Source organism: Labrus bergylta, chromosome 13, assembly GCF_963930695.1.
Source record: "Labrus bergylta chromosome 13, fLabBer1.1, whole genome shotgun sequence".
Classification (NCBI taxonomy): domain Eukaryota; kingdom Metazoa; phylum Chordata; class Actinopteri; order Labriformes; family Labridae; genus Labrus; species Labrus bergylta.
In genome coordinates this window covers 4,053,011-4,077,093 of record NC_089207.1, presented here as the reverse complement: position 1 = coordinate 4,077,093, position 24,083 = coordinate 4,053,011, and the positions used below count along the sequence as shown (strand labels likewise).

Sequence of the window (24,083 nt, the reverse complement as noted above, 5' to 3'; positions counted from 1 at the left end):
CCCCAGCCAAAAAAAAAAAAAAACATTATTACAGCCAGGTTAAAAAAAACATTGTTAATCTCCATTGCTAATTTCTTTATTGTTAGAAACTGTACGGGTGGTGAATTGCACAAGGCATCTTGTTTGATTGTATGAAGCCCCAGAGTTAAGCATTATCTGGTATAACAAAGTGTGTTGCTTAGTTTACTGACGTGTGGGCACGTTGTACTTGTTTGCCAGTAGGCTCAAGGTCCATTTCACTGCCACTCTCTAGAGTGTTCAAAAGTTAGGTGGAGAAACCATTTCCAATATGTCAACCACCGTTGTTGGGCTTCAAAATGCCTCTTCAGAAAAGCTATTGGTGACGTCACTGAGACTACGTCCAAGTTTTATACACTGTATGAAATCCACCTACGGGTACAAATAAAGTTACCTTACCTTATGATCCCCCTCACTTCAACTTTCCTAACACTCAGAGACGTTTGGAAGCTTTTATGTCCAGCTCAGACTACTTTAAATCTTCCAGATCTAATTCATTATGAAGCAAAGAGAAAGTCTTGCATTTCATAGTGCCCGACTGGCCTCGAATATTTCCTTCAGATAATGGTTCAGTACCTCAGTACCTTTTCTGTCTGTCTGCACCCAGTCGTTTTCATTTAGCCTCTCAAGTGATTTACCTGTTGTAAGAGCTGCTTTGTCCTTTCTCTAACAGGAGTGCCGTCCAAAGCAGTGGCGTGCCAGTATCATTCTGAAGAGAGACATTCTGTCAATCCAGGAAGTCAAGGAAGATGACATTGGGAATTACACCTGTGAAGTCCAGTTTGGCGGCTTTGTGGTCAGAAGGACGACTGAACTCACAGTGACTGGTAAGTCTTCTGGAAAAATCCATGAAAGGGAATTTAGAAATTGTGTTTTTTAAAGTGTCAAACGGTTAGGAGTGTTCTACCCTTACCAGACAATGGGCGACAATCAGAGGCACACAAAGGAATGGTTGGTTACAAACACACACTCTCAAACACACACACACACACACACAACTGAGCACTGCAGTGATGTCCTGCTGCTGTGTTAATTGCTGGGGGAGGTTGAATACTGTTGCTTGGCCTCTATCCCTTTTTCTAGCTCAGCACTTTCCAGCCAACCGAGCAGCGTTGAAATATTTAAGGCTGTGGGCTAAACCCCTTCACACAGAGAGCTAAAGAGCAACGACCAAGGTCAGGAGATTTATGGTGCTCTGCCCCCCTTCTGTTCCTATCCATCTCTCTATCTCTCTCTTTGCCCCGCACAGGTGAACACATGACAGATAGGTTCACTCATTTGTTTCTTACTCAGCATGAGTGGACTCTAGGGTATAAGACCTGGGGATAGAATGATCTAAGCCTGCGTTCTGTCAGGTCAAATGTTCATATTAGGGTCGTTTGAAAAGGTTAAATCCAGCCTTTCCCTCTAGATTTGTCAACAAATTATATTTTCGTGTGTACATCTTTTTTTTATTCTAGGGTCAAACCATTTCAGTTCCAGGCTACAATTTTGGTTGTTTTGTGTGTGCAGTGATTCTGTACGTATTTCACATAGGAAATGAAATATTACTCGACTTTCAATTTTCTCCCATCATCGATAATAAGAAAAATATACATACAAAAGACTACCTTGAGAAAAGACGCGTCATTGCATCAGTTTGGTCCTGCTTAGGATGACTTGTGTTTGGAAGTATATATCATTAAGATAAACTAATTTGAAGTTTTTTAGCTCAAAAAATGTGTCCACATTGCTTTCCCTTTGCCCTGATTGCCTGGTCATTGCATCATGTTGTTTGTGGTTACGTGTTCAGTTTTCTTATCTAAAACAAATTGATAAGGATTTTGCCACAGCTGCTTTGGTTTGTGTTTCTGTTGAGTTTGTCTTAGGATGGTGTGTACACAGAGATGGTGTTAGCGTTTTGATTAGTATCTTGTTTGGAGTTTCTTCTCGCACCTGGTCATTGCTCTTGTGTGATATAAGGGTGATAACGGTGTTGCGTTACACCTGCTATTTGCTATCTACCAAACAGGAAGAAGCATATACCTTAACCTGAGCATGGTGCACTCTGGGATGGGGCTAAAGTGTTATCCTGCAGATGTGGCTACGCGATTAGGTCGCTCTTGTGATTGATGGTCCAGCATTTTATCCCCGGTGGGACTCAATAAATATGAGCCAGATAGGAAGACGATTACACTAGGTTTCATTTTATCACCGTTACCATCACTGTATGGCACTCCCAAGTGCTTGGTGTGACCATCATTCCCTTGTGAAGTACCTAAATTAGAAATTTATTTAGACTTGCATTGGCCACATGCTATTGGAAGCAGTGCGAGAGACCAGAGGCAGTAAATCCATTAGTTTAAAAAACAAACAGAATTGGGGCTAGTGTCACAGTTTAAAGGGCAATTTCTCCCAGCTTCAAGCAAACATATTTCCCTCATTTGTTCTTTTTGCTGTGTTGGGTTTGTCCATATGCTTTTAAGACTTTTACTGCTTACTCATTGAAATGGATGGAAACAGAATTTTTGGTTCTCTCATGATCTTGTAAATGCATTTAAACAATGTTGTAGCAATGTCTTTCCAGAGACGATGCCTCTGTTAGTCGTTAATCTAAAAGGCCTTCCAGATAATATTTTTTTTGCCTCTGGGGAAAACTGTTCTAAATATAAACTTAAGTAGGCAATCTTTCTTGAAAGGCTTTTCACTGTTTTGCTTTCAATATTTGGTTCAGAGCATCAAAATCCATTTCACCTTTTGGAGGCACACTCTGTGGTTAGCGCTCTGTGTTTGTGTTAGATATATGCCGTATGTACTTTGGCTTTATCCTTGTGTGTTTGTCAACCTGTCAGCATGACCTCCATGTCCTATAATGACGATGCTCGTTAAAACTTTATTGGGTTATAAATATACACAATTCACCTTAATGATAGTGAGAAAAGGAAAAGGGAGAGAGGGACCAGTAGGGGAGAGAAAAACATAGAGAGGCAGAATGAAAATTGTTCGAGCCACCCCAGCATGTTTCTCGTCTGCAGTTTGAGGTATGAATAAAAAAAACCTGTCTAAATGGACGGAGCGGGGAAGAATGGGACGTATTTATAACTGGGAAAAGCAACCTTCACAGTTAAATCAACCATGTGAGTAAGAGTTAGTCAGAGAGAGCAAGGAAGAAAGAAATACATCATTTTGCTCGTGATTTTCTATCACTCTGAACATGTTTTTCATTCGTCTTACTGATCTTCCTTAACCAACCATAGTTTCAATGAGGCTCTTGCATCATGCCTCAATGCACACATATACAGCATGTGCATGCATACCTATATAGAGCCACACAAAAAAATTGATACAAGCACACAAAGATACATTGATGCATGTTTCCCATAATGAAATGTCAGTAAGTCAATTGTATTTGACACTTAAGATGCAAAGCTTTTGTGCAGCAGGTAGGTGTGAGTTTCCAACAATTGATTCTTGCAGCACATGAAATAATTGACTTGGAGCGCATTTCCAAAACGAATGCAATGTTCTTGGAAACTGACTGAGCTTAACAGCCCCAGTGTCTTATATTTATTAGAAAACTTGCAGAACCAGCAGAATACCATCAATGTCTCTGTGGGAGAAAAAAAAACGACTGAATCACATTTTGTGCCTCAGTTTCAGTTCACCAATTCTGTGTCATTTACTATGCACGTTCTGCTGTGGAAATATGGCCAGCTCTATATTACCACAGCATATTGCCTTATTACTACACCAGTGGGTACCTCCTCCTCAAAGCTGTAGTGTCCTGGTAAAATTAGATTATCTCTCTCTCTCTCTCTCTCTCTGGCCAAAGGCTCATTTCCTTTAATAAACCTACACCATCATCCCCTCAAGTGGGCGTGAGATTATCCACGTTTTATCGCATCCTGTTAAAACCAGAATTGCCTGGATGGCGAGCATAAAAGGCCCAAACTACGTCCGAGATCCGAGGGCTAATGTTGTAGTTTATTTGATAGGCCAAGAGGATGAAGGAGGTTGTTAAGTTTAACCGATCTTAAATATTGTGCAATAGACACTGGCCTTTGCTTTGACCCTGCTGCGCCGCAAACCATGTGTGTCTCCCTGTGTGTGTGTGTGTGTGTGTGTGTGTGTGTGTGTGTGTGTGTGTGTGTGTGTGTGTGTGTGTGTGTGTGTGTGTGTGTGTGTTTCTTCTTCCTTTGCTCCATCCCTGTTTCACCGCGTAACAGCCTCCATTAAAAGCAGAAGAAGAGCTGCTATCTGAACTCAAGGTCAGCCTTGTAATAGAGGTTAACTATGGGCATAAACACAGGCACACACCCAGATCACTCTGATCCAGGAGCCCCTTAATCAAGCGCTGACGCTCCCCAGGTTAATAGAAATGTAAAAGAACGAGGGACCCCCCCCCCTTGATTCACTTCATGTTCTCTCCACTTTTATATCAGGGTGCGTTTAAATGTCCTTATCTCATTCTGAGCAGGTAGACACAGCCCATGCAAGCGTTGGGCTTTGAGAATAAAAAAAACACTATTATCAACAGATGATTTTTTATTTCTCTCTCCCTCCTCCGTAGACCTTCACCTCAACCTCCCATCTGTAAAGAGAGAGTGCCTTTTTGTGTACTCTTATAATTGATTCATAGCTGCAGCAGGTTCGCTATTTCCCCCCCGTTCCTCTGTGGAATACTGAGCGTGGTCAGATTAGTCGACTGTTTTGTTTACCCCCCTTTCCTACTATCAGAGACATGAGAAGCGACGCCTGAGCGGAAACGACCCGCCAATGATTAATTGATACATGCAGGTAGTATATGGGCCGCTCTCCGTGTGCTGTATTTGCATCCTTGAAGGTAAATGCATACCGATAGGCGCGTCTGGCATGATACGTCTGTTTTTTTAACAGCACATCTGAATCATTTCCATTCCATTTTTATGGTTCTCCCAGGCCTCATTCCGGCACTGTGATGGTAATGCTACAATAGTATAACACCAGATAAAAAAGCCCCGTTCGGCTGATGTATGCGTCTCCCTGTGCGCTTGTGTCGCAAGGAAAATATTATACAGAGAGAGAGTGGGAAAGGATAAAGAGTACAAGGGAGCAAAAGTGACTGATAACGGCAGAGGAGCGATAGAAGGAATGGAAAAGGATAGAGAGAGGTTGCTCCTCCTGTATCTTATCTGTATTCCCTGCCAGTGTTTCCCAGCAGAAACAGTGTGTCCAGGACTATAAACAGACTATTATCCCAGTGTTTATCACTGCGCACATTACCGTTTGCCTCTGTCGGACTTACTGTAATGGAGTCGTTTGGTTTGATGGATGCCTCAGGCGCGGGGTTTCTATCTATCGCTCCCATTATATCTCCGTCTGCATCCCCCCTCCACTGCAGAAATGTCTGTCTGCACATTCAGCAATAGCCTGCAAGCATGGTGATTGAGGTTATGACCAATGTAAATGTACCATTTGGCACAGTGAATTGGAGGTGCAGGAGGGCAAGAAGAAATCGAGGGGAGGAGAGGAATCGCGTACATTGCATTGCTTCTTCTGTTGAGAGGGGAGGCGATTGGGAAGCTTGCTTTATGGAGAGTGAATAAATGTATACAATATGTGTGGGAATAAAAAGATATGACATGTTGTGGATGGTTTTTGTTGGTTTGCATGTGGCGTTTGCTTTATTCCCCGGCGCAGTTGCATTTAAGATTCATCCATCAGACTTTGCTGTAACCTGATTGCCCTTGCCTCTCAGGGCTAGATCCTATATTTGATACAGGACAACATGCCTATATGAATGTGCGTGTGTGTGTGTTTTGAGGAGCTGAGGTGTGGGGAGGTGATCCAGGACACTGTCTCATCGCCATAAAAGGTTCCTTACAGTTCGTCTTCAAGTAGGGTCACCTTCAGATGCACGATCACTTCACAACCCTTGTAAAATGTTACAGCCCGCGTGCACACGTGTGACTCAGACTTTGTGATTGATTTCCTTATTTATTTAATATGGCGATGGCTTGACTTCTACCTGTCCAGCTGGGGTGTAATCGCGGCACAGCCGATTGTTGAGATTGCAGCAGGGGGGTGGCAGAAGTGGGCTGCAGCGGGACCGCAATGAAAAAAAAAGGAGCATGGCATCCAAAACCTCCTCCATCTGTTCTCCCTCCTGAAGGTGGATATACGGTAGGAAGAGACAGCGATTAGCGCTGATATTATCCTCAGAAAGCGGTGCGACGAGAAGAGGTGCGAGCGGGGCGAGATAAGAGGTTGTGGTGGGGTGAGAAAATGAGATTCTCAGACCCCTCTCCATCTCCCCCGGTCTTGTGTGGATATACGCGGCTCCTGTGGTGGTCATGCTAAACACTCAGCCACACATCCTCAGGGACATGATGATAAAATCACACCTTGAGATAAGTGTCACTCCGGCAGTTGACTTTTCCCGACTCCACCTACACACATGTACGCACCTGTGGACACAGATAGGTATGTTAATCACAATATGTTTGAAATGCAGTAAAAACTAGATGGTCAGTGTGTGGAAACTACAATATGAGGGATATCTATTGGACATGTAGGTCAATACATTTTTAATGGATATAAATTGACTAAGTTAGTCATGAAACAGCGGTATTAGTGGGCTTGAATGGCTCATTAGTTGAAGGTCAACAATCACTCTCATCATTTAACTAACCGCCCCCTGTCTCTCTCCCTCACCCCCTGACCTCTCCACCCAACCACCACGACCGCCCTCCCATCCCCCCCCTCCTTCTTTCCCTCGCAAGTGTTCTCCAGCTCACTTCATCACTATTCACCAGCCGTCCTCCTAGACCCGGAGCGGGCCAAGGGTTCACATTGTTTTAATTCAATTAAAATTGACATCAATCCGCACGTGACGAATGAAATTTACATCCCCCACAATTAATCTTGCTCTACCTACCCCACCCCACACACACACACACACACACACACACACACACACACACACACACACACCCTCAGTCTCTGGTTATTATCTAGGCCTACAGTGCTGCCATCGGAGAAGGAGGGGGATGGGGGGAATTATAATCATAATCTTGTCTTCTGAAGCTTTTTGAAGTTTAGGTCAATAATGAATCAGTGTTTTTTAAAAACATATTGGCTAGCAAAACACATCTGGACAGCACATTATTCTATCCTTATTAGGTTTGAGACGCCACTCAGTTTCTTTCCTTCAGTGAAAACTTGCATGAGTGTGCAGTTGCAACGTGATACTAAATACTTCGAATAGCACTTGACATTACTCATCACCGCTATGTGGATGATACACAATTCTACATTTCAGTTCCTCCTGAGAAACATTTTGCACTTCAGGCTGGTAAGTTTGCCTGAAGGACAGAATTTCTATTCACACAGCAGCTTCTTGCTGAAAGTTAATTCCATCCCTCAAGAAGTCACTTCAAATGTATCCAACGAGCAGATACAATTTCTGCTCTGTGTGTTCCACTGGCTTTCTTCGGTTTCAGTTGATTTGTATCTCAAAAAACAACCAAACAACCAAGTATTTGCCACTAATACGCCTCAGTTGGCGATACATTGGGTTCAACTTGTAGTTAAAAAAGCTTTTAAAGGAATAGTTCAACATTTTGAAGAATATACAAATGCACATTTATGTCACAATGAGAAGAAATAACTCCCACAAATAAACACCCTGAGATCACAGGAGTTTGGATACACTTTGGGTAATCTGGTGGATTTAAGAAAATATATATATCTGTAACTTGCAATCCACTAATGGGTGTAACACCCGAGTCCCACTGTCTGTGATGTTTTCAGAGTTTTCAGAGTCCTATCTTCACTTTGTTGACATCGCCCGGACGGCTGGCTGACTCCTCCCCTCGCGTATAAAAGTTGTTTAATTGAGGGACTAGAGAAAAGAAGAATAACATACTGTACTCACTGCTTAACTGTGTTTCTAGATCACGCTCATTTCAGGTCAATTTACATGCAGTGTGAAGATACCAGCATAATAAAGATCGCTAGCATTAGCATGCTAACACAACAATGCAGCGCGAGTTGTTTTGGTTTCGTGCTTGTGCTCAACGGCGACATCTGCTGGATCAAAAAAAATCACAAATAAAGCCTTCAATATCTTTGGCATACGGCCACTTTTATTCGCTGTAAAACATATTCAGTTTGACCAATTGTAAGAATTGTCAGGGTCTTTCTTAATTATATAATAAACAGAAAAAAACAAATACACTACACCACAGTGGTGGACCCATTGCTCACTGCTGCAGAACTGCATTCAATGTGCTGCGGAGAAAATCTAAGCTCTGTTGTCATGTATTCTCCTTGATAATGTAAATTACTCTTGTTAGCGCAGCCCTTAGCTTTCAATCTGTCCTCTCTTGAGAGGACACTTCTAGGCTTCTTCTCTCTCTCCCTTTTACTTTCTCAATATGGAACCAATTACCTTAGCACGCATCAAGCAGCTACTGGAACATTATAACCTTGCCTCCATTTTACTTCCTATTTCTGCTCCCAGGTCCAAAGACAATTACCTCTGCATACAACCTTTAGGGGTTTATTCAAATGTATGCGTTCTCCTACAGTAAGGTGCATTTGTCACGTGACACAGAGTGTGGAAAAATAGGTGATGTGAAAGGATCCTTTTGTTACAGGAGGAGGTGGAGATTGTTTTTTTGCTGCCATATAGCCCAACGAAACTTAACCCAGGGGCTTTTCCATGCCTTGCATGGTTTGGCACCATTGAAATCCTACACTATGATTGGCTTGCTTCCTAGTCAGAAGCAGGTGTTATATTCAGTCAACAATCTGCTTTTGTGTCATTTCCATGTAGCACATTTTAATTGTTGTCATTTTAAACTGCCACATAAAGACAAACATCCGCTCTTTGGAGCCTCTTGGGAATTAAGCAGCGGAAAAATCAGTCTGGACATGCCCCTGAAGCGGCTTCTAATGCACACTGGGATAAATGCCAACTTGAACTTAACTAATATATGTGAAGTTCATGTTATGCTTGTACATTTTTAAACTTTGTATCAAGGTAAGATCTGAAAGTCTCAGTTTAATGCTGGAGCACTAAATGTCCTTGTGTGCAGTTTAATTTGAACGACTGAGCCTGGAAGTTATGTTGTTGAGCTCTGGGCTTACAATATAACACCTTTCTCTTGTTATCTGCTTGCCTTTACTCTTTTTGTGTGTTCACTAATGAAGTAACAACACCATGTTGACCGTTTTTGGCAACGGACCATGGTTTCTGGTACCCTGATCTCCCTGCAATCCCTGTTCTCCTAGCCCAGCAGTCCAGTGGTAATTGGCCCCTTACATCCTGTCGCAGACATTCTTTTTGCCTCTCCTCTCCCTTCCTCTCCTCTCTCTTTTTCTTTTCTCTGACAGGGAGTAACCAGCAAACTTTGGGTATGTAGTTGCTGCATCGACAGAATGCAGTGTGCTCGCAGTCGGGTTATAATCAGAACAGTGCCATCTGCAGTGAGGTTCTCATGACAGGATATGAAAAGACTGAAGGTCAATTAGAAGGCCCTAAATAACCCTCTCATTATACAGTGTCCTTAAGAAAAGAGCGCTCTAGAAAAGCCTCTGTCCAATTAAAAGATAAAAAGATGACCGTTAACAACCGACGGGGGGACGGTGACAAAACAGAGGGATTGTCACACATCTGATCTCAGCCACAGAGCCGCCATGGACACGCTGTACAGCAAGCCCAGAAAACTCTACAATAATGAAGAGTTACTTTAGGAGAGTGAGCAGCGAGAGACGTGTGTTCAGTGTGTCTGTGCATCTGCAGTATCAGAAGGCCGATAAAGCATATAGGGTCTTCATCCCCAGGTTGGTAAAAACAGAGGCTTAGTGAGTGGCCCAATACGTCAAAATGCAGTATGAAGCTTTAGGTACAAATTCAGGATAACAACGTGAAGCTGTTCTCTGGCTGATTGTTTCAATTGAGTTTGAAGCTGAAGAGAACAAAAAAGTTCTTTGTCGGGTACAACAACTGATTGTTAGCACTAACACACGACCTTCATGGACCTTTAGGAGACTTGGCTTTAATTAATTGTAATAGCTAGCATTTAGTTCTTTAATGAAGTCCCTTAAGTCTCAGTTGCATAACCAGCTAGATATGCCATTTGCATAGTTATGTTAGGTAACGTAAGCACGTCAAAAATACCCAAGTTTCATTGAGGAGATCACATTTTAAATTCCTGTGTATGTCGACTTATTTAAAGGATTTGAAAGACAGTTGCAACAGTTGATAAGAAAGAAAGGAAAGAAAGTTACTATATATATATATATATGTCACTTAATTTAAGTCACATCATTTATGTCATTTATGTCCTCAGTTACATTACGTCTGAAAGTTAGGTATAGTGTACCTAATTGATGATGAGTCATTAATCTAATCGTGTAGTTCTGTTCCCTTGACAGAATCACATTTTTACAGGTGTTAACTTGATCATATTCACTTCTCCAATGGAGTTGCTTTAAGTAATGGTATGCACATGAGACCTAATAGTAGAGCTACGTTAGAAACACCACTTAAAGGCTTTATATGCACACTTAAATATAATATAAATCAAGTATATCCTCTGAAAATAACTCTGTGAGTCATGACTGTCTACAATGGGTGTAACACCCGAGTCCCACTGTCTGTGATGTTTTCAGAGTTTTCAGAGTCCTATCTTCACTTTGTTTACATCGCCAGGACGGCCGGCTGACTCCTCCCCTCGTGTATAAAAGTTGTTTAATTGAGGGACTAGAGAAAAGAAGAATAACATACTGTACTCACTGCTTAACTGTGTTTCTAGATCACGCTCATTTCAGGTAAATTTACATGCAGTGTGAAGATACCAGCATAATAAAGATCGCTAGCATTAGCATGCTAACACAACAATGCACCGCGAGTTGTTTTGGTTTCATGCTGGTGCTCAAGGGCGACATCTGCTGGATCAAAAAATCACATATAAAGCCTTTAAGTAGATGTTTAAGTCATGTAATAGAAAAAATACAGTGTTGAGAAGACCATGGTATGGATTCCTGAGTGTATGTTGACTTAAAGAAGTTGAAAGCTTTGTCATACATACTGGAATATACGATAACACCATTAGTTTTACACCATGTGTTTTTTTACATACTGTATACATTACATTGTCATACAAAGTGTGGTAGTTACATTATACACAATGCATTGTATTTAATTGTATTTTAAGCATCACTTGTGTTTTTATTCTGTCTTGTGTTATGCTTCTTTATTCGAGCTGTGTGCTTTCTCTGCACTTTTGCCCGAGGCAGATTTCCCCCTGAGGATAATAAAAGTATGTCTAACAGAAGTTAGGTAAACACTGTACAAGATGTAGTGTTTGTTTAAAACCAAATTAGGATCATTCATGAACGTAAAGGAGATTATTTTTTTGTTGCATAAGCAACATGAAACTATAACCATTTTGCAACGTTATGCATAATGTGAGGAAGGTGGCGTCCAAAAGTGATAAAAATGACTAATTGGGTAAGAACTGCCGGATGCTTCATTTTCATAGTACTTAACTTAATCTCAGATCCTTACACATGCCATGTTTATGCTCGTGTTTTACGACGTTCACCACGTTTTGAAGATTAAGACCACAGAACAAACTGCTGTATTTGACAAATTGGTGATTGAGAACGTGTTGAGTGCAGAAATGTTGGAAAAGAGGAGATTGTGTTTTCATGGAGGGGGTGGGGATTATGTTCCTTGTCAACAAACTACAAAGAAAACTAAAGCACGCAGCTGCACATGAGCTTTAATGATGACAAATGCTTGACATGATCTGTCATCCTCCCTATGTTTCTCGGTTGCTATCTATGCCCTCACCTCTGTTTTGTTGTTGTTGTTTTTTTTCTCCACCCTGGAGTTATGGAGCTTCAGAGGGTTGATGCAAACTCTTGCCCTCTCCCTGTCACTCAATACTCTAAATCGAACATATAGTGTGGAGTCAAAGCCTCTCAGCCTCTCAGCCTCTCAGCCTCTCAGCCCCGGGGTGGAGACATGAAGAGATCTCGGTCAAGACTGTGTGATGTAGGTGCTCTCCCACCAACATTTCCATGCCCCCTACAACTATGTGTATACCATTACCCACTAAAAAATACATGTGTGTATATTTCTGTTACCATGTCCTTTCTGTTGTGGTGCACTGGATGTTTTTTTTTTTTTTTTTTTAGCATTTTGGAGCTGATAGCGATGCCTTGGAGAATGCTGGTTATGTCAAAATAGTTATTTTTTTTCCCAGTTTCTTGCACTCAGTCCGTGACTAAACGCCTTAACTGTCATTACCATTTTGTGTTGCCACCACTTCCCTGTTACACAATGGAAATGATGTCTTTACAGCGGCATTGCTCTCTCTGCCTCTCCTCCTCTGGCATCCCTGCATGGCTAGAGAGGCTGTCCAGGAAGACAGGAGTCAGCATCCAGTGTGTGTGTGTGTGTGTGTGTGTGTGTGTGTGTGTGTGTGTACAGTCTGTTCTGTGCCTCTGCTTGTACCTATACCCACATATACTAAGAGAGTGTGTGTGTGTGTTTGTTTCGGTGCGTGTCTGTTGCACGTTTATACCTGTGTGTATGTACACATCCATGCATGCCTGCCCAGCTGAGATAACTGCAAATGAATGGCAGAGTTTCTCTTCCACCTGTTCGTCCCTGAAGCCAGTTGACGATTTGGGAAATAAAACAAACAGGTATTAGTCTCATAAAACAAAGGAGAGCTGGTTTCACATTTAAAGAAAAGCAGTGCATCTAGACAAAAAAAAAAAAAAGGTGTCATGCTATGTTTAAAAAATGTCTCCAATATTGTCTCCATGCCCACTGGTACTCTCTGCTGTGTCTCCAGCTCAACATAAGATTCCTGCAGTCCCTTAATCACAGGTGTGTTGAACAAAAGGGAGATACATAAAATGTACATCGCCGGAGAAGGTTGAGTCAGGCTTTATCCCTGACGTGCCAGTTTCTCTGCAGAATGATGTGGGTGTCGGGAATGTCAAAGCAGTTTTTCTCTCCCCCTGTATATGCTCTCCTCTCCTCTCCTCTCCTCACCTCAACCCTCTACTGTACTTCAGCTCTGGGCTCTTTCATTCTCCTCTCCTCCATCTGTCTCCTGTGTCCCCTTTCTCTCTGCTGAATTCTTTTGTTGTCGCTCAAAAAAAAAAATGGGGAAAGAAGTAGAGGAAGGCAATTACCATGGGCGAGAGATGAGTCCTCTCGTCTTCTTTAGATTCTCTCCCACAAACTCCATTCTCCCTTCTTTGCCATATTGCTCCTTCTCTCTTGTTCAGTTATTTTTTAAATTCCCTTAAATTACCCATTCTATAGAGAATAGACGGACTACCAGTATGTCTGTATATGAATTTGATCTCACCTCAGTGTCTATGTGGTTTTGGAGTCCCAGTGTGGTGCAGTGTGCAGGGTTGGGCCCCGTTCCTGCAGTGGTTTGTTTTAGCAGTGCACTGGAGCAGGCTTTATGCTGATTAACTGCATCACATCTGATGGATTCCCAGCGACCTCTCCACCCTTCAGTATAGCTGTGGGAGCCTTTCAGGGGAAAAAAGGCTTCCCTTTTTAATTAGACAAGAATAGGAAATCTATTAGTGAATGCAGAGGAGGCCCAGCGTTGACTGAGGAATTGCTGAGTTCAGTTGTTGTTGGACTAACTACAGTCATCTCCCCTGTCACAAGTAAACAAGTGATGGGCTCGCTGTCTCTCTCACCTATCAGACAGACAGAAAAAATGTATTTCTATATGTATAAGGTAGGTTCAGTATGAGAATCCATGCCTTTCTTAATTAAATGATTAAGATAAAGAACCAGTGTTTGATACTATCAGTGTTAGTGTAATATACTTCTACTAATGCACACAGTTGGCTGAGTTTTAAGTCTGCATTGAACCTGGTAGCTTTAGCCCTGTTCTATTGTTATTTCTGTTGTTGACCCTTACTAATATGCAGTGCACTCATGAACAAGTTCGATTGACCAGAGGATCTGCACGTGAAAACTAAATTGTTTGGATCCGTTTACTCTGATGAGGAGATTTTGTAAGTGACAATAAAAACTAGAGATGTTCCTAGCGACTAATCTCATAGTCAGTTTGTTTTATTTAACCTTTATTTAACCAGATAAAGAACCCATTGAGATCAGGATCTCTTCCACAAGGGTGACCTGGCCAAGAGGTCGGCAGCACACATCATAAGAACAGTTACAATGAAGTGACAGTACAGATTAACAACATAGTGTTTTCAATAAAAAGAAAGTGAAAGTTGCTGTGACACAACAATAAAACAACAATTTAAGATTTTAAAAACACAGGCACTGTGCAATGGTCTCACGCTGTCTGTCCCTCAGGATAGAACAGAAAGCTCCAAGTGGAATAAGTTCAGGGAGTTTTAGTTAGAACGCAAGGCAATAGCGACTGCTTGTTCTCAGTTAAATTCAAATTTGCTTTAAACAACTTGTCTAAAATTAAGAAAACACTCCGAGAGTCGAAATAGTCAAGACAGTCAAATTGGGCATGATTTATATAACACAGTTTAACATGGGATTGAAAAGCCTTCCAGTAAACGGTGTTGAATTGGTTGGCCGAGTGTTAGCACTGCCAGCCTTCGGTCCTCCTTGCGATACGGATCGTATCTTGTACTCACATCCTCTTTGCTCCGTGTCTGCTGGGGTAAAAAAAACTATCTCGAATAAAAAAAACATGCAGTACAAAGTAACGGAGCCGTGTCGGTCATACAGCGGCCGTTATTACAACAAACTGTTGTCATAGAGACAGGACGGGATGTGCAGCGCTTTTCTTCTCAGAGCACATCATGCGGTCACTCCCGAGCGTACAGCCAGCGCTTTTCTGCCCAGGGAAAACACGCTAGGTGGACACGGGGCCTTGAGGGCATCAACATTTAAAACAGAACAAAAATTCCTCACAGGAGCTTTAAACCGACTTTTTCCTGCAAGTCAAGACGTTCAGAGTCACAGCTAAGGAGTGGTCATGTTGATGATCCTGTTCAGATTGAGTTTCGCAGTTTTATACTTCTTACCTCGCCTCATATGTATTTAAAACACATCCTCATACATGTTTTATTGACATTAACCTGAAAAAAGACATCATTTCAGAAGATTCCTGCTCTATAATGACCTATTGCAATGCTTCTCACACAGACAATCTCCCACTGTGTGCTGTATTTGTGAAAGGGCAGGTCCAGACAGTGTCAGGACCGGATCAGCTGGAGACTGCCCAGAGTTCATATCTTCAAACAGCTTTAGTGACAGTGAGCCAGCATGCAGCACCAGGACTGTGGCACTAAAGCACAACAGCTGACTAAGCTAAACAGAAGTCAGCCATCATTAACTGTAGTGTTTAAACTACTGTTCCAAATCAAAATGTTTTTTGACACTTTTTCTATTCTAATAATCTTTGTCAGCTCAGTTAACTCTACAGAACCATGACTTGTAGTTTGATGCTCGGGGCCGGTCCTTGATTTGAACCTGCTCCCCCACAGTCTACAAAAGGAGACCTGTGAATTTTCATCTTTAAAAAAATGTTTCTGCTGGATCCAAAAATCGCACATAAAGCCTTTAAATACTCACCAAATAATATACTCACCCATAAAAGCAACTAGTCCTCAACCCATGCTCCTTTTAGTATTGTCTGACGAAAGTGAGCTAAAAACTTAACCAGCCAGCTATCTTTGGAAATTACTAAGCCTTTTTTAAAAATTCAACTTGATATTTTGGACCAGCGTTTAAAGATTAAAGTCTTAAGGAATAAATGAGCTTGGCGCTGAGAGCCACACAGACAACGGTTGGGGGAAGTCATAAAGTATTGACAGACGCAGTAACACATTGTCAATTTGGGGTTTTATGGGATTTGTTTGACAATGACAGAAACATTTTTTTAAAAATGACAGCCGTATGCTTTGATGGGAGTGTCATGTTCAAATTTGCGAACACATAAAACAGTGGAGCGGAAGTAGAAACTGAAAAAAATAAAAAACGGCTCACACAAAAAAGTCTTAATGCTGGTTACCATGTGGAGAACTGTGCAGCATGTGTTGTGTAAGGCTCTATGACTTTGATGAATAAAAGAGCAGAGAGGTATTCTTCATAATCATGTTATATTAATGTGGAGGAGCAAAACATAGAGCTTCAGTGCCACAGCTCTGTCCCAGGCTCAACCACTCGCCGCCTGCAAAGACACAGCGCGGCATCACTGTTCATTACTTTCACAGCAAAAAATATAAATAAATGCATTTTTAATCTCCGAGCTGAACTTCCACTGAGCAATGTTTGTTGAAAGATTAATTCAGAGTGTCTTGCTTGTAGAGATGAATGTTCTTTAACAATGGTTCATGTGAGGATGTGTTTCTAGTTGGAAACACACACTCCCCTCCCCCCTCCCCCCCCCCCCCCTTCTGGTTTTCCTCTACTCACTGAAGTCAGGAAACAGATGCAGACGAGTTTTTCACACAGCGTCTCTGTAAATGCTGAGATTCCGCACACTCTCTTCCGAGTGCCTTTGTCTCGTGGCATCTGGGGCGTCTCGCTGGGATAGCGTGTTACATAATTAGCACCAAATTAACACTCAATTAGGCAACCCGTGTTGAGAGGGTGGGGGGACAGACTGTCTTCAGAGGCTGCAGAAATCACATCAGAGCCTCAAACACCACCTGGCCCTACTGAGAACACGCTGTAACGTCACTTGAATATAAACTTCCAGCTAATGCTTTTTTTTTTGTTTTTTTCCTCTCCACAAATATTCAAGCAACAATTTTCTGTGTTCAGGAATCCCCCCGACGGACGAAAGGGATCAGGGTTGACGCGTCCACAATAAGATGTGCTTTCCGCAGGAAGCTTTGATCTGTAAATTCAGCCACTATAAAGCTGCGTAGTTTGTCATTTTTTTGTGCTCCTCTGGAGAGTTAAGGGATGAAGAAGAAAGTGGAGAAAGTTTTCACAAAGTTCAACTTGAAAGTGTTTCCTTTGCAGATCTGTTTGCGATGGGGGGGGGGGGGGGGGGCATATACAGGATTCTCTTGTGTTATTAGGGAAGAAGAAATAAGACCTGGTCTAGCTTCTTTTTTTTCTTTTAAAACTACCTCACAGATGAGCAAAGCAAAAAACTCTCAGTACACATTTTCTCCTTTGAACTATAAAGTTTTGTTTGCAGCCCAATATCTCATTGTGGCTGTCTCCCTTTCTCAGACTCAGACTCCCTCGAGCAAAAGATTACAAAAAGACAGAATTAACATCCAGTGAACATGGCTACAAAGTCCTTGTTGTCCCAGATTATTTCTGTATTATGCAGCCCCGTGTATATGAGATAAGCAAACCAAAGCATCCGGAGCTGAAGGGAACAATGTTTTGTAATTGGAAAAAAAAAACAACATACAGGAGCACACACACAAATACAAAAAAAAAAAAACATGCTCATATGCTTAAAAACTTCTTTTCCTTTTCTCCGCATCATCCCTTCTTGTCGTGGACTCAAATAACCCTCACCTATCTCTTTTCTTTTGGTTCTTCAAATGTTCTCTGTGTTGTCCGCTTGCTTCCCCTCTTTCACACACAAACACTCCGCGCACAAACACATATTCACACCTCTGTTGGGGTGGGGTTCTTTATTTCATTAACAGACGCTTGCACGCCAAAATTCATTATGCCAACCTTCTGTTCTCGCGCATCCAAGCATGCCAGCTAACGTGCGGAACAAATTTCTCCCCCCCTCCTCTTTCTCGTCGCCTTTACCTCCCTCTCTTTCCTTCCCCCCACTCTCTGCTAATAAGTATGTTTAGGATGTGATTCACCTGCATCAAAGGCTGTGAAGAGGCCCCGCTTTGTATCGCTCGTCCATGATTAGTCATTACTGTCAAAACCCTCAGTGTTTCCCCTCTTCTTCCTCGCTTTGAAGGCAACAGGTGGCTGCATCCCAAATGCAAATAAACGCAGATATCGCCCCTTCTCCGTCGCGTGTCTCTTTGCTCTAATAGAATGTGATAGCACAACGCTGATGGGGCTTCTTTGTGAAACGGTTGCAGAGTGGCTGCCTAGAGTTTGCTGTTTTATTCTCTTTTATCCGAGCTGCAGAATTTGTTGTCAGTGGCGCAAATTCCACACGAGGTATTGTGAATTATGCATGCCAAAAAGGATGTTGAGATCGCTGTTACGACACTACTGTAAGGTGAGCAAGTTTGGGGAGAGAACCTGTAAAACTTCCAGTCATGCACTGACGGGGGACGCCATCGCTGAGAGTGAATCACGATCAGCTGGTGTTTAGTTTTAGTCGGAAATGTGGCATTGACTAAGTTTTGTTGTGTTATAAGTTTGCTTTATTTGTTAGAATATAGATTCAAGATTTATTTTACATCTACCTCAGTTAAATGAGAAAAGGTAACCTACAAACCCAACAGATGAAATACTGATAAAGTGTGTCTGTGTTTATATAAGCTCTGGTGAGATCTGCTGATTATCAGGATAAAAAACCACAAGACTTTTATTCAATCTGAAATAAAAATGCTTCTTTTTATCTATAATAGCCACCTCCAGAGACAACATGCTCGCAAAACTCTTTTCAACATTTGCCAATGCCACCTACCTTGTTGCCATGGAAATTGAAAGGGTGGCACCTTGGGTTCGCCTGTGTTGTGACAAGTTATTCCTGAGTGGAATGAAAAGGGGGCTTTGTCTTGAAACAAAGAGGTGGCTTAGTGGGGGGCTTTCCAGCCTTTTGGGACTTTCCTTATTTATGAGACACAAGGGAACACACTGGCATGGAATAAAAAATGAATAAAAAAGACTGCCACAGGGGGTTTTTCATACCCAGGGAGAAGAGAATTATGTGTTAGTATCATTCTTTAAGTCAATTTGTTTTATGGCTTTCCACTAGAATGGGACCAAGAGATGTTGGCATCAGTTTAAAGGTAACAAAAAAAAAGAAAGAAAAAAAGATGACACACGCAGTCACTTTTCATATGTAATTTTATTTCCGATCTTGTTTTCCTTCCCTGTTATTACCTTTTTACTTACAAGTCCACCGTGCAACTTTTTCCCCTGATATTACACTTTTTTTCTCCTGACAAATATATTGCTCTGCCTTTTCTGGTCCACACAGCAGCCCTGATCATAGAGTATAGTGGGAATGTTTGTGTGTGTGTGTGTGTGTGTGTCTCTCTCTCTCTCTCTCTCTCTCTCTCTCTCTCTCTCTCTCTCTCTCTCTCTCTCTCTCTCTCTCTATATATATATATATATACTGTGTGTACGTGAGTGTTTTTTGTGGGGTAGTAATTGCTGGTTGATTTGTGGTCAGAGAGGGTCAGACTTCCTGCAGGGAACATGTCAGGCTTTTAAAAGCAGAGAAAAAGAGCCCCGGCCCTGCACCCGTTTAACCTCGACCACCTCCAGGGAGGTCAAAGCACTCAATCAGCTCCCCTTCTTTTATTAGCCCAGGATCCGATGTAAAATACTGGAAAGAATATGGCTTTTAGTGTTGTCTAGTACCATGCAGCTGTATTGCCTTTATCAGCTGCAAAAACATGTATAGCGGCCGTCATAGTGATTAAACCTATTGCGTACTTTAGACTGTAGCGTAGCAGAAGAGCAGAAAGGAAACAATGGATGCTTCCTTAGAGGTAAGCAGTGATTGCATGAGGCTCAATAACACAAATTAACACGACTATTTCAGAATCCTGGCCAAAATCTACAAGACTCTCTCAAGACAAATACCTGTGAGACCGCCGGCTTTTAAGCATGATTGTGTTCACAAAATGAAGGCTGCCATATGCACGGAAACAAAGATGTCTTCTCCAAACCTCATTAACGCTAACAACTCCAGTCTCAGCCAAATACTAAAGACTGACCTTGAAGTACTGTTTTTACAGTATATAACTGGATCAACGTTTCTCTTTGACTACAGTAGTTGCTTCCAATTACTCAACCTGCTAAAAGCTGTCTGATGTGTGGTTAAATACTTTTTGAAGGTGCTGCACATGTATCAGAGTACAAAATCTAAGGTTCCAATCCATGTTTTAAGCCCAATAAGTCATTAGAATTTACCGCAGATCAGTTAGTGCAACAGTGTTTTATAGGTTAAACAGGAGGTGTAGAAGATAGCCTTACATAGCAAATATTAAAGTAATAATGAAAATGATGTTGTGCCTCTGAAAGTCCTCTGAAACGAAACATCAAAAAGACTGCATGCCACAATTGTTCCTTCCCTTGCCCCGCAAGCAGTTAAGCCCTCAGGGCAGCACTTCAAAGATCAGCCCTCGTATAACCACTCACTCCTTTTGTTTCAAGATGATAAAGGATTTTAAACTCACAGGAGCCTTATTCAACCTTTATGTGGTGGTGATAACCGGACTCATGTTCCTAATATCCATTTCATTATTTATTCATATCCACCACAAAATAAAACAACATAGCATTAGCTTTTGGCTCAGTGCCTTTTTCTATAGCAGGTCCTACAACCACGGTGTCATAATGAGATATTGGGAGTCAGGGCCACGGAGGACGTGCAGGAGGAAGTAATGGATTCAGTCCAGATGGTCACTGGTGCAGACGGGACAGCAGGAGCTCTGTTAACACTTTTCAACACTCCTACAAACAGACACACAAGCAAAAGCTGTAACAATGCTAACAATAATAACTCTGCCGTTCCTCACCGTGTGGAGCTTGTTTAGCCACATGTGTCTGCTCTAATAATGCTGTTAGTGACAGTGGCTCATAACATATAAAATATTCTACATGGCGTGTGGTGTGTTCGGAAGAAGCCGAAGCCGTGGCGTTTATTAAGTTAAGTATTAACATTGAAAGCCTTTGGAAATAGAGCTTGAAATTGTAAAGAGGCATTCATGATATCAAAGTTAAGAGTCAAATTAAGAATTTCCCAAAATTTAAGCTCAAATAAGTCTTCATAACATTTAGAAAATCTTGCTTAAAAAAACAGCTCATTTAGCCGTTCAGGCGATTTCTCAAGACTGTGGAAGTGTGGCCAGTCAGGTTTGATTGACATTTCCCTGTTTTTTTATTATCACAAAAAACAATGATGCATGCCACTTTCAGCTTATTGCCCTAAAAGTATGTATGCATCATCTGAGTCAGAATGAAAGGAGGAAGCAGAAGCCATGAAACTGCCTTGCTAGGCATAATATAATCAGGAGTTAGCATACACTCGCACCGTTAGCTGAAATGCTGCTACTTGTTCTCAAAACTATTCATGCATCCCTCAATGATGGCTATGTGGTGGCAGCTCGTGCTATAGTATTAAATGGCTAACTTCCCCCAATGCTTAATATCGTTTGCTGAAAATAGATAATTAAATGCCCGCATTGAACACCCATTGCCACCTAAAATAAACCACCGGGGTTGACACTCAACACCCACAGCCGTCAAATCAGTTGGGTTTGTCAATACTTGGCATGCAGACTATGCTAACAGTGGGCACCAATGGCTGAATAGCTGTTGTCAGGCTATTCCTAGGATTTGGTTTGAGTGATTGTTTAATTTTATGATACATATCAAAGCTTCAACATGCCTAATTCAAACCCCACATGAAGGAGAAGTAACAGACGTCTAAATGGGACAAGAATTTCAGACTTTGATCAAAACGTAATGTTAATATTAAGAAGAAGTCTTTTGTGGATTTGAGTTTTGATTGCATACCGCTCAAAACTATCTTGAAGTGTAGGCATAGTGTTGAGAATGTTGTACCTGACATTAGAGCTGCTGCTGTCCAATGCTTCTATGTCAAGGTGTCAAGGACTGGTGGATTGCCGTGATAGAGGCCCTCCCGCTCGCTCCAGGATCAGCACAGTCTAATGGCCACTCATCAATTCCTCCTGTCTTGGGAAGTGTGTGTCATGACTCCTGTAACTACTTCTGACAAGAGTGATGAAGCACTTGTTAAAGTTGTACGATTCCGCAGGAGTTTGAAACCTTTTTAGATATAAATCTGTGTAGAGGGAGATGGACAGGGACAGTGAGCGAGGGGGCCATACGGAGGAGGGGATGAGTAAAAAGGCGAGACAAAGAGGGCCTGTGGTTTAGACGTGACAGATCGGGGAGAGACGGAGAAGGAGGAGGAGGAGGAGGGAGCGAGAGGAGCTAATGATCTCCATCTGTCTTAGAAGGCTTGGAGAGAAGAGCATCGTTAGGCTTTTGGAATAAGGGGAAGCAAACAAACACATGATTTGCAGATCTCACCCTGGCACTGTGTTGCGTGACTAGCTGGCGGAACGTGGCTTAGAGACACATACGACCATCAGTTGTGACACACTAATGATTGCTGCACTTCAGTTAGAGGACTTGTGTAACAATATGTCTGCTGCATGTACGCCAGAGTCTGTCTCGGTGAATATGTGTACAGTATCTTTGTTGATATGTTTGTGTGTTTAGTTTTTGAGTGAATATCGTGATCTCAGATGAGATGACTGACGCTATAATTATAATTTGGCACAGACTAGACACTATATTCTGTAGTGGCTAAAACATCAAGGAGAGGGAGTTTGTGACCATTAGTGTGGCCACTCATGCTAGAACAAAGCATTTGTTTGTGTCTGGCTGTAGAAAAAAAAAAAGCCCATCCTTCGCTCTAAGTATAAAATACATCCTCTGTCCATCTCCTCTCCAAAGACACAGAGGCACTGTCTGATCCGACTCTACTATTAGCAGGAGGACGTCTTTGTCTGTTCAGTCACTGTTAAAAATCTGCTACATTAAGAGACAATGCTGAAGGAAAGTTTGGGTAAGTGAGGGAACAGGATGGAAGGATGAATGGAAGGATGGATGGATGTATGGATGAATGGATGCATGAATGGAAGGATGGATGGATGATGATGGACGATGGATGGATGGATGAATGGATGGATGGATGAATGGACGGATGTATGGATGGATGAATGGACGAATGTATGGATGGATGGATGGATGAATGTATGGATGGATGGATGGATGAATGGATGGATGGATGAATGGATGAATGGACAGATGGATGGATGAATGGACGGATGAATGGATGGATGGATGAATGGACGGATGTATGGATGGATGAATGGACGAATGTATGGATGGATGGATGGATGAATGGATGGATGGATGAATGGATGGATGGATGAATGGACGGATGGATGGATGAATGGACGGATGTATGGATGGATGAATGGACGAATGTATGGATGGATGGATGGATGAATGGATGGATGGCTGGATGGATGGATGGATGAATGGACGAATGTATGGATGGATGGATGGATGAATGGATGGATGGCTGGATGGATGGATGGATGGGTGGATGAATGGACGAATGTATGGATGGATGGATGAATGGATGGATGAATGGACGAATGTATGGATGGATGAATGGACGGATGGATGGATAGATGGACGAATGGATGGATGGACGGATGAATGGATGGATGAATGGACGGATGGATGGATGGACGATGGATGGATGGACGGATGAATGGATGGATGAATGGACGGATGGATGGACGGATGAATGGACGGATGTATGGATGGATGAATGGACGGATGGATGGATGGATGGACGATGGATGGATGGACGGATGAATGGATGGATGAATGGACGGATGGATGGATGGATGGATGGATGGACGAATGGATGGATGGACGATGGATGGATGGATGAATGGACGGATGGACGGATGAATGGACGGATGGACGGATGAATGGACGGATGTATGAATGGATGGATGGATGGACGAATGGATGGATGGATGGTAGGATGGATGGACGAATGGATGGATGGACAGATGGATGGATGGATGGATGGATGGCTGGATGGATGGATGGATGGATGGCTGGATGGTACAGCAGCAGGTTATTAGAGCAAATAGTCTTTTTAGAGTCTATTTGCAGAAGAATTAAAGGACACATTCCCATTCCATTTTTTGTTTTACCAGCACAAAGCTTTGTCACATCCATTTGTTATTTCATTTCAGAGGCAACATCTAGTGTCTGTTGTGTTACATAAGGACAAATGTTGTATTTTTCCCCCCCAATATGTTTCTAGTTTAATATGTACATTAATATGTATATTTAGGTTTTGGTGGAAAAAAAC

The 24,083-nt window shown here is 42.1% G+C and overlaps 1 protein-coding gene across 5 annotated transcripts in view; it reads left to right on the top strand.

Moving 5' to 3' along the window:
• il1rapl1a (interleukin 1 receptor accessory protein-like 1a) overlaps window positions 1-24,083 on the top strand; it is a 200,088-nt gene that overhangs the window by 91,084 nt on the left and 84,921 nt on the right. For all 5 annotated transcript variants that reach the window (XM_065962107.1, XM_065962109.1, XM_065962105.1 and 2 more), the window contains exon 5: window positions 692-845. In XM_065962107.1, coding sequence (XP_065818179.1) covers window positions 692-845 — 154 coding nt within the window. The remainder of the gene's footprint in view (window positions 1-691; window positions 846-24,083) is intronic.